At 37.6% G+C, this 16368-nt stretch overlaps 2 protein-coding genes across 3 annotated transcripts in view; one reads left to right on the forward strand and one right to left on the reverse strand.

The window, feature by feature from the left end:
* Positions 1-10336, reverse strand: part of LOC145996899 (phospholipid scramblase 1-like) — a 31932-nt gene extending 21596 nt beyond the window's left edge. The window contains exons 1-3 of one of the 2 annotated variants that reach the window (XM_083133458.1): positions 10217-10336; positions 5308-5394; positions 462-613 (exon numbers count right to left, since the gene is read on the reverse strand). In XM_083133458.1, coding sequence (XP_082989584.1) covers positions 462-613; positions 5308-5394; positions 10217-10244 — 267 coding nt within the window. In that variant the 5' untranslated portion in view covers positions 10245-10336. Of the gene's footprint in view, positions 1-461; positions 614-5307; positions 5395-8579; positions 8648-10216 lie in introns of those variants that run through there. The other variant, XM_083133459.1, reaches the window with a different exon arrangement.
* Positions 10337-14758: 4422 nt separating this feature from the next.
* LOC145996727 (protein GVQW3-like) lies at positions 14759-15277 on the forward strand. Its single transcript, XM_083133254.1, has one exon. It carries the CDS (start codon positions 14759-14761, stop codon positions 15275-15277), a length of 519 nt encoding a protein of 172 aa, XP_082989380.1.
* Positions 15278-16368: the final 1091 nt, after the last annotated feature.

Below are 16368 nucleotides of genomic sequence, written 5' to 3' on the forward strand. Positions count from 1 at the left end.
AACGTAATTTAAAATTAGGACACCTTCCGTCATTTTTTTGGAGCCTGGATAAATATCACACATGGTAGTTTGGTTTAAACTTTAAAATGTAGATCCAATCCCGATTAGCCTTTCTGTGCATAAAGTGAACCGCAAAGCAAACTCGAAAGTTCTCGACAAAAGTCACCCTGCCGAGAACTATTACTGATGCAAATTAGATACTAAATATCTATTGATCGCAAGTCACTTTCAGCACACAATACCAGGACATTATTCTCTACCTATACTCTTTCCCCGGAATCTCTGTGCACGCTGCTGCAAAAGCTGGTAACTGTATTGGCTTTCATCCTCACGCGCTCATTGTTCGAGCCTTCTAAAGTCACTACTTGCGCCTGCGCGGAGACTTGCTTTCGTTCGCTAAGCTACAGAGATTCCCGGGACATAGTATATCTGTTTTATGTCTTGGCTTAATTTGCTCTCACCTCCTTGAAACACGTGACCTCTCGCCAGACCCGGAGGACTTCTCGTTCCGTCTCGTTCAGCACCCGGATGTCACTGGCGCAGCAGCAGCCGTACTCCACCTCCCCTCGGAACACTTCCTCCCCCAGCACGCTCATCACGTGGTACGTCGTCACTGCGAGAGACAACACTAACACTATTATAGTCTGCATTGCAATCGGCATTGGAGAAGGAGGGGGTCGAATCATTCCGTCGACTCCTCCATGAAATTTAATGTCGCTCATTTCAAGTTACAAAAGAAAAGAAGAAAGCTTGTCACTTTTTTAAATTTGATGTTTTATGTCCATTTATGCACAGATAGCCTAATCGGGACTGGACCTACAGTTTAAAGTAGGACACGGACCACTGTAAAATATGCCTCCAACATTTTTATTGTTAATAACAGAAATATTGCTCAATCAGTTATTCTAGTTTTTTTGGACTTTTAACCACTGTTATTTAAAAGAGATTTAACTACGTTTCGGAGGCAGATTGAGCCTCCGAAACGTAGGTACATCTCTTTTAAATAACAGTGGTTAAAAGTCCAAAAAACTAGAAGGAATAAATCACCACTGATTAGCTACAAAGAAGAATCAATCAGTTAGTATTAGAACAGAATAAAGTAAAATCTGCGTTAGACCGAAAAAAATAGTATGAAATGCATGAACCAGGTTATGTGTTTCCAATTCAACCATTTATTCCAAAGAAAAAATGCTTCCGTAACGAAGCGTAAGTCTGTACATTTTCTACAAGCTACAATCTGACCAAGGGTCGTTCACTTATTCTACTAGTCAGTTGTTCTCATTAGGCATGTCAAGAACGCAGAGTCAAATGTAAAGAGCAGTGGCGTAGCATGAGCATTTCGGGTGGAAACGCCAAGTCCGAAGGCAGGGTCGGCCCTTTTTTGCTTAATAATTTACTTATGGTATTAGTCGCCACAGGTATTGTTTATTTGAATAAAGTCATCTGGGTTTTCAATAAAACATCATCCATGCATGTTTTAGCTAGAAAATGAGATGCCTCACTATTAAGCCACAAATGTTTTGAACTCTGGTGTATTATACCTTTTTTATACCTTTCTGCATGACGCAAGTCATTAAAAACGTATCTGAATCACAAGCTCCTCTGAACAACAGTAGACGTCATTGTTGTGGGCGATCCAACTACTGATTGATTTGGATTATTTTTCTTCGCTTTTCTACCACTTTTGGTTAATCGCGAATATGAATATGAGTGATATTTATGAAGTTGATGAAGGGACACTCACAAAGAACACCCGTGCTAACGCCGGGATTCGAACCAGGCACCTCTGTCGTCTTGGCGCGCTGTGCAAAACACTCTGACACAGAGGTGGGCGGATGATCCAACTATCGTACACTCTACTGACGTAACAGTGCCGATTAGTAATTCAGACCACTGTTTATTGCATCTTGAGAATGCGGATAAACATTTTAAAATAATTTTGTCCAGACACCATTAGATGTGTGTTAAGAGTTTTCAACTGTATGCTAAACATTTCCATTGACACAATATTAAGCAGTTAGATAATAACGAAAAAATAATAATAATAAAAAGGATAGTTTTGCGGGTAAAATGGTAGAGCAGCCACAGGTTGAACTTCTACCACGAGGACTTCACCAAATTGTTTGACAAAAACTGTGTTGATGTTTTGTTTTTATGAACATCGCTGTTAGTGCGATAAATTATACAATGCAGTGGTCATTATGAAATGGTATATTTGAATTTGGCAAAGTTAAGTCAGTCAGTATTGCATATTGTAGCATCACACAGCACGAGCCCGAAGAAACGAGTAGGAATTCTGCTTCTATCGTCTGCGTCGGAAGAGGAGGAAGGGTTACATGAACCATAGAACCAATTACGTAGCTCGCTGCTACGTACGCCAGCGTCCGAGAGAGCATTGCGCGCGTGCTGTAGAGATCCAAGCCAAAAATCCTATTCTCTTTGATCCAAGCTTTCCTCCTGCGTCAGTCTAAAAATACAATGCCAAAAAATGCAAGAACTTGTATTTGTAATAATTTGATGTTTGTATTGTAGCCCCCGAAGTAAGGATTCATAGATAGTGTGTTGCAATGCAATGAAAAATAGTGGGAATGCAAAAATATGTGAAGTATTTTTCCAAATTTACTGAGTCACATGCCCTAGTTCGAACCTTCGTTAGGTATGGACATGTAATTATGTTTGTTCCATCCAATAGACCATTTCAACAGTTCTTAATTCACCCTCATTGTCGTACTTATACTCCCAGAGACCCAGAAGCAAAAAAAAGCGACAGAAAATAACCAAAATAAATAGATCTTAGGGTGAGATACAATATAACATCTGAAAATAGTAATAAAATATATTGTTAATAATAATAATAATACCCTAGCACAATTGGGTGGTGTTCTAGCATAATTTCACAGTTCGAACAGCACTTTTCGTAGTTGAGGGGTTGGCAACGCTGATTCGATTATTCCCTCCGTCCAGATAGGCAGCAAGGAATACAGTCCTTAAGCCAAACCTACCCTGCCGGCGTCCGGCCAGGAAAGGCATTGAAAAAAAATGTTAGAACGAGTGTTGTTATATGAAATTAGTCAAGTTTTACTTTATATTTACAGCATTTACACATTTTTAAAATTTTAAATCAGGGAACACCGAGCTTATGGGCGTACTATAACGCTACGCCACTGGTAAAGAGACTTCCTGGAGTGCTGGTGTAACAAACTGCTCACAGGTAAACAGGCTGTAATTTTGCTAAGATATAATAAGATATTTTTCTAAACTTGACGAATCGGCGTGGAGTAAGTATCTTTACACTTGACTCTGCATTCTTGACATGCCTTAGAAGAGCAACTGGCTGGTAGAATAAGTGAACGACCCTTGGTCAGATTGTAGCTTGTAGAAAATGTGCAGTATTACGCTTCGTTACGCGTCCCCAGTTTTAAAACTTCCAAAATATAGAGTTTTATGTGAAAGGCAAACGACATAACTGTTTAACTAAAATTTCCCCCAACTTTTAAAGCCTTTTCTTGGACAACGTATGTAAAAGTAAATTAAATACAATAACTTTAAATTTCAGGACAAAACATTTGTGCTGGATAATTCGCCAGGTGGTGGACCGAGTAGAAATGTCTCCCCAATTATATAATGCCATAATAATTACCTACATAATATTAATATTAAAAATAATAATTATTCAGAATTTGTATTATTTATTTTACAACAGTTGTTATTTTGTAAAAATCATTATTGTTATTATTTCTACTATTCAGTTTTATCAATGTTCTACAGGCTCATGGGTTCATGAAATTGCTGTCTGAATATAAGAGTTGTTTTCTTCTTGAGGTTTTTTCAAGGATATTTTCCCACTCAGACATACTTTTTGAGATATTACAAAAGAAAACCCTTGATATTGCTTACTGTGATAAAGAAATTGCAAAATTTCATCTTCTGCTTCCTTCACAACGAAATAATTTTGAAACAATATGGGAAAAGGTCAATATACAAGAGACAAATGAATTTCATAGAAAGAGGAAATGTATTGACAAATGTGAAATGAAGCGATTGTACTATGAGATTGTACGTAGATAACATATCCAATCAAATATCTGAAAGGTTTGGTTCTCTTGCTGAGCTCGAATTCATGACCCTTCTGAATGAAGAGAAATTTCCCTCATACAAATCTAGTTTTCCTGAAAATTTGTTAAATAAACTTAACGTCAGTCCATACAGCAAATTATTTGACTTTGTAAAGCTAAAGAATGAGTTGAATGCTCTCCATTCTTCCCCCGAGTTTGAAAATAAACCTCTACATGCACTAGTACCATATATGAACACGAACAATATTCATAACATTATGAGTGAAACTTGCAAGTTGGCTACACTCATTTTGTCAATACCAGCTTCAACTGCATCAGTGGAACGATCTTTTTCAACATTAAGAAGAATTAATAATTATATTAGAGCAATCCAATCGCAAGAAATATTAAGTGCTTTTGGTATATTATCCATTGAGATAGAGCTGCTTCTGAAAATTAAAGCATTGCCCTCATTTTACGAGGATGTTATAAGGGAATTTACCACTCAAAACAGAAGAGCAGAATTTACATTTAAATCGTTTTAATTGAGTCTGGTCTATTGTTCCTGAATCTCTGATTGTAATTTAGGTCTCTACTATAATGTTATTTGCATAAGCCAAACAAAACTAAATTGTGAATCTCCAATGTAAATATAAACTTTTTTTATAAATATCAAGTGATTTTATAATTTTATAAAGACTTCCACATGAGACATCAAACCTGGTGAGTTTTAAACTTTTATTATCCATATTTCATTACTTTATGCGTTATGCAATATTTAGTAATGTTAATGTGCAAATCGTCAAACATCGAACACGTAAAATGCTATCTCTCATTCCGTAATATATATGTTCTAAAAAATTTGTGTACAGCATGCCCTTTATGAAAATCCAGGATACGCCACTGATAAGATCAATATCTACAAAGAAGCCGTGCTACGATCAAGTTATGTTCATCTTGCGACCTTGTCGTATTGTTTACAGTTCCAAGGGGACACTTCCTTGCTGAACTTTGCCGGAAAGAGAATTTCGTTCGTCGTTTGTATGCAGATTTCGTTTTCGGCTCACCATAGTGGAAACAACAGATTATTTTATCTTCTACCTGGTTCAATTGTGAAATTTATGATTTTGCCATTTATTTATTGAAAAATTTTGGATACAGCACAAAGAGGATATTTTACACTAAAGTAGTCAGCAATGAAAATGTCCGCATTATAATCTACGCCAGTATTAAACGTCATAGAGTGGCTTACCTTCCATGCATTCTTCTCTCGCTTGCAATATCAACTTGTCTATGTGTTTCAGCGCCTCTAAGCCTGGCGGGGACTCAATCAGTTGCCCTTGAATAAAAAGAAACTTGAAAATTGTTTGTGTCATCGAAATGCTTGCGCACAGTATATTAGAAATTGATCTGGAAATGGAGATGCTGCTAAAATAAAGGCAAAATGATCATTCATCGAAAGTGAAAAACAGAGTTACTTGAAGCCTAAGGCTTGTTGAATAATGGAACGTGTGAAATGGACAGATAAAGTAAGAAAGAGTTGATATATTAAGAGCAATGATGGAAGTGATCAGGAAAATATTAAATTGGCTGACTAAGATATGCTGGAAAGAATGGTTAATGGGATAGTAGTCTGAGGAAGAAGAAGACATGAGCGACAGATGGTATTAAATGAAGTGTATAGTACGCCGATATAAAGCTTAGAGCGCCAAACCAGAAAGTCTGGAGGTTGCAGTGAAAAACCTGCCCCTTAGAACAGAGAACAATGAACGAAAGAGGAAACTATTTTTAAATTATTATATTTATATTATATTTATTTATTATATTTAGGGACCTTGATTTTTTGCAAACACGATAACACCAAAAAATGTTAATTACTGTAAAAAAGTGTTTATGTACGCGCAGTGGCATCTTCTAAACATATTTTTCATGCATTTGAAATCGCTAATTTCACATAAAATGCGAATTCTAGAAAAATGTAAGGGAAGGTTATCTGTTCACTCAATCAACGTTCGTTTAAATGTCGTCCACACGCTCAGCGCACGACACTTACAACACAGTTTTGGTTATTTGGACCCAAATGGAAAGGTCTGTTAGGACATCACAGGCGTTATAATCTGTGAGTAAAAGATTTGAAGCATAGTACATGGATTAGAAAGAGAGGAAAAACTAAGATTGACCTGGGCTGCTAGATACCTCAGCCGAACGAATAATCATCTGGTATTACATTTGAACAAAACTGAATAGGGGCATTCCAGCGTTACGTTTGTGACATTTTACACACAAAATTTCAGGTTCTAGACATGAGATCGTATTAAATTATTCATTATGAACTGATTTCATGATTTCACAGAATTATTAAGTACTCTGTGGTGTCTGCTAACAAATGAAAACAACTTGAGTATTATGGCAGAGGCTGAATGCACGAAAAGCATTAAAAATATGTTCGTTACTTGTGTGATGCTTTAAAAACGTAGCAAATGTTGACTTCATTTGTCTCTGAAGCATATAGGCTGCAGATGCTAGTAACTTTTATTGATGAATTATGCACATTATATGCATGCACAAACATCTAAATCGTAATGCAATTAAAAACAATAATAATTTCCATATTAATTCATGTTGATATTTACATAGAGTACAGAAGGCTGTTTCACGTTGATGGTAACGATTTCGATCACCAGCGAGCAGCACGTAGGCACAGCACAGAGCAGCCAGAGCCAGTAGGACGAAAGTACTGTGTGTTGACTTGCAAAGTCGATGGTTGGTGTGTGAGTGAGTGTTTATATGGCACCAAAAATTCCAGTCTTTTGGGAGGGGTACATCTGTGCCCTTTCCGACGTTGGTTATAGTTATAGCCAGATAATTAAACAGTGCCACATGAAAGCATTCCATGTGTCAAAAAAGGGCATCAATGCAGTGTTGAATCGCCATAAAGCTTGCACTGTACCTGTTGCTGGAACCAGTCAAAGTGGGCCTCGGACATATCGGAAGCCCAAGCGTTCCTCCGATGTTGTGCGGAAAGTGGATCCTTGGTGCGATGTGAAAACCCTGCAACGCAAAGAGTGATTGCACAGGCAGTACAATGTTTCCCTGCAACTGTAAATCGCATCATAGACCAAGATTTACAACTTGTGCGGAAGCACAAGGCTCAAGTTCACAAGTTGCGTGCCTCACATGTCCAAGAGAGGAAGACCAACAGTCGGAAGCTCTACGAACGCCATCTGGCAGGCGACCGCTGGAAGTCTGTGGTGTCCCTGGATGAAGCATGGGTGTATCCGTCGGGATGTGGTAAAAAAAAAAAAAGGGCCATCTACTATCGTCCACGTGATGCAAGAGGTTGATCTGAGTGGGTACGTGAATGTGCTGAAAGTTTTCCACGCTGGTTCATGGTTCTTGGTGGTTACTGCCATAACGGCAAACTTCCACTGCGCAGAGTGGAAAAAAGGCTAAAATAAATGCAGCCTATTACCAGACGAATATTTTGGAGCCACTTTACAGACATGATGTTCCTTCTCTCTATGGCAGCGATACATCTCGTGTTGTCATCCACCAGGACAAGGCTTCCAGTCATACGGCAAAGTCCACGCAGGCATACATGGATCGGTTGACACGTGAAACGGTCATTCATGCAATCCCCTTTACAGACATCCCTGTTAAATCCCCCGAAGCCTCTTCCATTGATTTTTGTGGGTTTCCGTTGTTGAAACGAACCTTGGGAAGCAGACGGCCCCGCACAATTGAGGGTCTTGGGAAAGCTTGTTAGGAGGAATATGATCGTTTGGACCAATGTGTTCTTCAACGCAGTCTCCTCCAATGGAAACTCCGCTGCAGGGCCATTGCTGCAAGACAGGGGTATCACGTGGAGCACCACCGCTCGTGGCGTTACGGTTTTTCTTAAGGTGAGGTGGGTTCTAACTTTGTTACCATGGACGTGAAACGACCTTCTGTAGGACCACTTTTCGTGGAATGCCAACACATTAACATATTTGAATACGTCATACTTTAAACTTACCGTATCAAAATTTTTAAAAATAGACACTGTAAAAAAGTTGGCTGGCGAAATGACGGTCTACGGGCGTCAATTTTTGCTGCCATCCAACTTAACGTAATAAAAATGATCTAGACCGTTTTTAAAGTTTTTTAACGTCCATTGCATACTCATTCAAGTTGATGCAATGGTAATGATACAGCGTTTAAAATATTATTTATATCGCGTGCAACAGTAATTTATATTCATCTGTACCTTCACGCTTGATAAAATATTCTAATTTAAATTAAAACCGGTTGCGTCCCTTTCTTGCTAATTAACAAAAAACTGATTTTTTGCTGTTAATATTTATCGATTGAAATATTGTAAATATTAGGGTATACTTGAGAGATATATTATTTACTTAATTTGCTGATTTACATCGCTTTTTAACTAGCCTTGTTCTGTAAATATTATGTTTGGAATATAATTCATAGCGTGTCATTTTCTATCATGTATTTACAAACTTATAATATAGTGAACAATAAAATTACTATTTCATGCAAAGTAGTATTATGCCAGATCCTCGTACGTAATCAAGCATTTCAAATGTCGTAAAGCTATAGAATTATCTTACCATTGAAACGTTTTAAGAAAGAATAAGAATAATCTATAATATATATATTGTTGAAGATAATACCGGTAAACGAGGAACTGTTCAAAAATATCATAGAGAAAATAAACTTCCAATTTATTATTGATACAACTAATTAAAGATTTATTAATTAAAGAATTAAATCTGTAGGTCGACCCCCTCCCCCTATAGATTGGCATTATTAATTTCAAATTACCAAAAAATATATTATTTTAATAGTCGATAGCAGAAATAGATTTCAGTTGATTAGTATTCTTGCAGAAACCCCAGGACAAACAAAAATAAAAATGTTAGCTTTAAAAATTCATTGTCAAATGCAGGTTAAAAGTTCATGTTTCATATTTTACCAATTAACCCAAAGATTTTAAGGCTCCACAAGCTTTAAAAATTGCAAGATTATACTTTTATGTGAGAGGTAACAGAATGTAAAGTTCATGATTAAAATTTCCACTCAACATAGAAAGTTCTTTTTTGAACGAAGTGTGTCAGAGTTGATAACAAAATAGCACGTCTGTGCATTTCAATATATTGGCTACGATGTGTGAAAATAAAAAGGAAAACAGCTGTGTGTATTCAATAATCTGGTTGATTGAGTAGAGAAGTCTTACCAATGACATAATAATAATAAAATTAATAATAATAATTTGGAAACATTAGTTACAGTAACTTTTAGATAATAATTATTACAATATATTTTTAATTATTATATTTTATAAACGTTTTGCCACCCACACAATATTTTCTCATACTCTAGTTAACCTTAGATTATCCAAGGGGAAAGGAGGGGTTGCTGCCAGGCTCAACACCTCTTGTTTTTCGAATTTTCAACTCTGGATATTTTTATTTAAATATTGAAAATAAATTATATTCTTTCCTAGTGTGTCCCCAATGTTTCTGTATTACTTTCGTTCATAAAATCATAATAGTAACGTTCATATGAGGCAAAAATGCATGGGGTGTGCCCATCAGCTCCCCTTTGGGATGCGTGTTCCTACACGACACTCATACCAGTAAGGGTGTGGAATTCAAGGGGTCCCGAGTTCGATGCACGGCGGAGGCACATAGTGGTTCGGATCCCACTTTTAACTATAGGTCCAGTTCCAATTAGCCTTACTGTGTATAAAGCGGACTTATATATATTAAATCAATCATAAAAGAGCGTAGAATCGTTTGATATTGATAGATTTTTTTTATTATTGTAATTACTACGTATATAACTGAACGTATACAAACAAAAAAGCATTGATGTAACATTAATAATGTTTTTCGGGGTTAAGAGAATGATCAAATATGTGCGTGACACTTATGCAATAATTGGTTCTTATCGTTTATTAATTATGGTACTTTTTGCAGTTAATATGTAACTATAACTACATAAAGAACAAAGCAAGCAGTGATTGAATTTTAGTGATAAAAGAATGTGTGGGTCTCTGAGGCTCCCCCCCCCCCCAGACAAGCAAATTTCTTACACAGAACGGGTAAGCTGAGGTTAGATAGGAAGCTTAGCACACGTCAACAAACAGTCTCAGTACTTGCCTTTGTCGACTTCATTTTGCTGTTTCATGCTTCCAAGCAAATTGTCTCCACTGAGTGTCGCATGCGTTTGAGCAGAGCTTTGTGGTGTTCGTTTCTCGACATGAGCGACCTAATTGTTTGTTGTTATCGACAGATCATTCCCTCGGTGAGTCGATAGAGTAGCCTGCGTCATGAACCAATCGTTAAAGGTACTTTCATGTGTGCGATATACGTGTGTGTATGTTTTCAACTCATATGCAGATTGGAGCAAGATGAATACGTATGCAAGCGGAAAAAACAAACCATTTAAGGCGATAAAAAGGTGAAACAGGAAATGAAGCATACAAAATTTTTAAAACATATTCGAATGAAATCAAACATTTATGTATAGTTATGAATATACGTGTAATTACACACACAGACAATATTATTTACACTTATATATACATATGGGCTTTTCCTGCGGTGTAGCGGCAACGTCGTCGGCTTGTAATCAAGAGAGTCTCGGAGTCGATACGCGATGGAGGAACATTGAACAGTGGTCAGATGCAGGGGCGGCGCCAGAAAATTTTGACCGGGTGGGCAGGATCCATATATTGATAAATTAGGGTGGGCAGATATTGATTTCGCAAACATGCCTTCTCTCTCTCTTCCCCTTTCCGATTTCGTTTGTATTTCTTTCCCAATTTCTTTTTGTTGGTGTACATTTTCTTATTCATCCATTGCATACATTTGCCCTCTGCTTTTGTTCCCCTTTCTCTCTCTCTCTCTCTCACTCACTCACACACACACACACAAATGCGCGTGTGCCCAATGCTTTCATAATTCTTCTAATCAGATTTCTCATCTGCTTTCTATCCACTCCACTCTAGAAAAGGTTAGCGAAGGGACTCGATGCCGTCACCTATTGAAAAAAAAAAATCACTTGGCACAGTCCAGGCTCGTAGCGAGGATTTTATTTCGGGGGGGCTCATCCCTCATCAGCAGCCTCCATCTAAAGTCGAAAAAGCTGGGAAGGTAGAAGCCCTGAAGATGAATTTCTCAGTATATTACAACTTATTATGCAATATGTTTAATCTTGATAAGGATGAAACGTCCCCCGGGCGTGTGTTCTTAGCCACTCTGGCTTTTGCACGTTCTCTCTGTAACCGACTACATAATGTTTACTATAATTCAGTCCAGTCTGCATAGCGGTATGCAAGAGTCGGTGTCATGAGACTAAATTGCTGTCAGGGTTCGGGTTTATGTTGCCAGATGAAATGATAGCCAAAGACTTGACCAGAGCGATACATAGGTTTGACTTTAACATATAAAATTTTATTCAACAAAAGTTCAGAAAGAAAACTTAGACTAATACAGAGAGGTTATGAGTTTAAATTAAGGTAACAGGACTTTAGACACAGAAATACAATGCATAAACTTAGTCCGTTCTCAATTTACTTTGATACATAGGGACCCAACGTTTACATATTAAACCTGTTACTAATCTATCTCCTAAAATAATATTCCTATTAGAGCATAAACTTCTACCTCGCGGTTGATAATGCGGGAAGAAAAAGGAAAGCTGATTAGTCACTTCTCTCACCTGAGGGTGGGTGGAGTGCGTTCTTAGCAGTGCCAAGTCCACTTCTCTCGTCCTAAGACGGAGCGTAACTTCTCTCATCCGAAGATGGAGCGAGGCTATCTCTCACCGGAAAGTGTAGCGGATTCTCTGACTAGTGGACAGAGTCCAACCTCTTATCTCTCGTCCGGAGACGGAGCTCAGCTTCTCTCATCCGAAGATGGAGCCCTTACTACTCTTGGTCTCTCGCTGGATATGGCGGAGTGAGTCTCCTTTGAGGTGCTTGGTCTGTCGCCGGAGCGAAGCGCACCTCCTCTCGCCCGAAAGCGGAGTCCTTCTCCCTTTTTGGTGCTTGGTCTCTCGCAGTAGCGGAGCACACCTTCTCTCGCCCGCAGGCGGAGTTTAACTAAATTGCCAGTTAAGCTTTTGCCTTTATATAGGGTCTGCGACGCTAGCGAAAACGGGTGGGGAAGAAATAAACTATTAAAAGTATATTCCTAAAGTAAGTTTTCCAAAATAGAGGTGGAACTCATTTTCTTAAATTTACACAATTCTCAATTTCTTAGATTCTTAGAAAGGTCATAAAAATAGAGGTGCGACTCGTACAATTTGTGACGAGACGGGTTCGTTACAAGGAAGTAAAATTAATTACCTATAGGCTTATTGGGGTTATTACTGAGTAAACAAAAAATAATCGATCAGACAATTCGATTATAGATGACGGGGAGAGAACTTCCGGTTTGGGCAATTTTCCAATGTAAACAAGTGGAATACAAATCGTTACCGAGCATATAAAAGATCGGATACAAAATGGATCACTTGAAATTTTTGAGTGATATAGAGAAACAAAGGTACCTAGAAAAGATTTGCAATTTCCCGGATCCTTTGGATGAAGATTTACGGAAAAATAGTAGTCTTTTCCAAGACAATGTTTATCTTCTACCAACAGTTTTTAAGTCTTCTGCAGGTTGAAATAAATCTTACATAAATTAGAAACATTGAAATACTTCAATTATACAACAGTAAAATGTATAATTTTCGACATTGTTTAATGAAACACAGCCACTTTAATTTTAGATTAATTTGATCATATGGCTTATCGAGAGCGTCGTCAGAATTTTTTTTAGGGGTAAAGGCCAGTAATAAATGTAGAATAGTAGAAATAATAATAATAATAATTACAACTGTTATAAATGTTATACAATAAATAATTACTAAACTAATGAAATAAACAAATTTTATTCGAAATTTATAATTATTATTATTATTATTATTATTATTTAATGATATTCGAGTGCATAACCAGCACAACAGTTACAATACTGAAATGCACAGTTATTGTATTTTATTATTAACTGTTGCAAGTGTCGTTCAAGAAAAGACTTTATTTTACTAATAAAGTTTGCATTGATACATTAAATTATAAAATTATAATTTTGGGAATTCTGGATGATTATAAACAGTTTCAATTTTTAAATATAGTCAACACATGTGCGTTAGACATTTATAATTTTCGAAACACGTAAAATATTTTCATTTGATTTACTTCGGTAATACAAACACACGCGTCATTCAGAGTGAATGACTTCAAAATAAACACGAATTCCTGATAATAAAATATGAGGGCACCTTTGATTTAAAAGAGAAAAAAAATGTTTTGTATCTCAACTGCATCAAATGTTTAATGCACATGTATTTTTGTGTGTGTGTGTTGGTGTGTGTGTGTGTGTGTGTGTGTGTGTGTGTGTGTGTGTGTGTGTGTGTGTCTGTGTGTGTGAACAATGAGCATTAACTAATAAAAATTCTTCATTCGTTGTAAGGCGGTAATGTATAGTTAGGCGGATAAGGATACACAGCCACCAGTCCACCTTCCCATTGCTTATAGTGGCACGTTTAAATTTCTGATTTCAAACGACAATAACGTTAACTATTGTAAAATGTTTTGTTGGTAAGAACAGCGAGACATTCCAGATGTGATTTATCGGCGATATTTATGAGGGGACAAGAGCTGAAAAATTCAAACAAATTCCGGGAATCGAACCCTGATCGCCCGCGTGGTTGTCAGACGCCCTACCAACCAGACCATCGAATCTCCTTGGATGAGTTCCATACTTTGATTACTTCAATTTATTATAATATATTTTCTTATTTTTATGGATTTTCTTCACACTTAAAATACCTCACCTCGTTGACTAGACAATTATTTCGTATCAAAGAAGCGAACGTGCTCATAGAATTTGTAAAAATCGAATGACTAGAAAGTAATTTCGTTTTATTGCTTTCATAAATACTATATTTATGTAGATCTCTACTACATAATAGTAGTAGTGGTATTAGTAGTATTATTTGTAGTAATTCAACTAATTAGTTAATTATAGTATTATTAATTAATTATGACTTTATTTATTTAATTAGAGTTTAATAAATCAACGTGAATTTGGAGAAAGCTTTAGAAATAACACTCCCCTTGATGAAATCCTGGTACGCTACTGCTTGCTTCCTAGTTAGAGTCCTGGACTCTGTAGTGTTTCTTTATCAATTTAATCTAATTATCATCCATCCTCATAGTTGCAATACATTATAATCGCGTCATGGTAAAAGCAAAACAAAATAAGAACCAAAACAATATTGTAAGATTACTGCAATGTCAGATCTACGTTGGAGAGGGATAACGTGAGCACAAAATCATTCTCAAACAGGCATTTGGGGAGAAGTGTGTAGAAAAACAACATGCTCCCGAAAGTTGCCAATCGACGTGTGGCATGACCTTCGGTACTGAAGTTGTGCGTTGAAAAAGTTTGCTTGAGGCTCTTCAAGCGTCTTACCACGAATGTCTCGGTGTAAGCAGCATTGCCAACTTATTTTCGGCTGTGCAAATTTTTTTCTACCATTACATTTGCGGCCGGGTGTACAATGGCCATTCTAGGTTAAGCACACACACTTTTGTCTGTTTTGGATGTTTATTGTTATCCTTTTTATACACGTGAATATAGGAAGGTGTCATGATTGACAAAATTGAGGCACGGAGCGTCATCAAATTCCTGCATCTCCAGGGGAAAGCAGCGAAGCAAATTCACGATGAGATGAAAGCAGTGTACAGGGAGGAAAGCCCATCCTATGAGATGGTTTCCAACCGGAAATGGCAGTTCCAAACCTGTCACATGCTAATTTCCGATGCCCCTAGGACAGGGAGACCGTGCTTCACAAATGATGCCACATTGATGGAGAAAGTGGAGAATATGATAATGGAAGATAGGAGGATCACCATTGAAAGTGGGATGGCTGTAATCGGTGTTAGTTATGGGTTCATCTGGAATATCATCCATCACCAGCTGCACCTTCATCAAGTGTCGGCACGGTGGATGCAACGATTGCTCCTCCCTCTCCAGAAGAGGACTATTGAGGAAACAGCACTAGAGATGTTAGGCCGCTGTGAGCTGGATGAAGAGTATTTTTTCAGCAGACTGGTTACAATGGACGAAAGCTGGATCTACCTTTATGACCCAGAAAGAAAGAGATGAGCAAGCAGTGGGAACACAGCTCCTCACCGCCCCTCAAAAAGGCAAGACTGCAAAGGTCAGTCGCTAAGGTGATGCTGTCCGTTTTCTGGGACTGTGAGGGAGTCATCCTGACGGACTACCTGCCACAGGGTCACACAATCACAAGTGACTATTATTGTGATCTCCTAGCTCGGTTACGTGAAGAATTGAAGGTGAAAAGGCGAAGAAAGCTCAGAAAAGGAGTGCTGCTATTGGCAGCAACGCACCAGCCCATTCTGCCCATGCATCCATTTCGAAAACAGTTCAATTAGGATACGAAATTTTGCCCCACATTCCATATTCCCCAGACCTGGCACCGAGTGACTTCTTCCTCTTTCCGGAAATGAAGCGTCCACTCAAAGGACGCCACTTTGACACGAGGGACGATGTCATTTCTGAGGTGGAACAGTGGATTCAGGCCCAAAATGCAGTGTTCTATAAAAACGGCTTACGCAAGGTGAAAGATCGCTGGCAGAAATGCATCATCGAGCATGGCGACTATGTGGAGAAGGCCTAATGCCACCATGATTTCGTACTTGTCCAAAGTTGTTTCCTTCCAGATGATTGCACGAACTTTTTTATAACCCCTCGTATATGCCATATGCATGTAAAGTATTGTTATCAATCTTGCCCCTCCCGAAATGTTTACATGAAGTTGGCACCCTCTGATTATTATCATACTATCGGAATTAAATACCCATTAACCAAAACTCTAGGATAAGAAAGCCTCGAAGTTCTTTTTCATATCATGTGGAAGCAATTTGTTTTATTTACGTGCTTGGTTCTTTTAGATATTTGTTCCATTCTGTATGATATTGTACCCCCACCTCGGAAAACGCGCACTTTGCCTATAGCCAGATATTGCACTACTTCTAAGCATAGAAGTATTAACTGGATCATGTTTTAAGTTTTAAACAAGAGATAAAATTGACAGGTATTATTCATCAAATATTTTCTAACGATTTTACTTATCTTTATCAGTAAATTAACGTAAATCTTAAAACAGCGAATGAGCGAATCTTCCTATAGGATAATTTCTAACACTTTCTAGTATCGACAATATTAATAAGAAA

Source organism: Lepisma saccharinum, chromosome 13 (assembly GCF_977018435.1).
Source record: "Lepisma saccharinum chromosome 13, izLepSacc3.1, whole genome shotgun sequence".
Taxonomy (NCBI): Eukaryota; Metazoa; Arthropoda; class Insecta; order Zygentoma; family Lepismatidae; genus Lepisma; species Lepisma saccharinum.

Coding starts and splice junctions, on each gene's coding strand:
- LOC145996727 (XM_083133254.1), top strand. CDS start 14,759: ATGATTGACAAAATTGAGGCACGGAGCGTCATCAAATTCCTGCATCTC.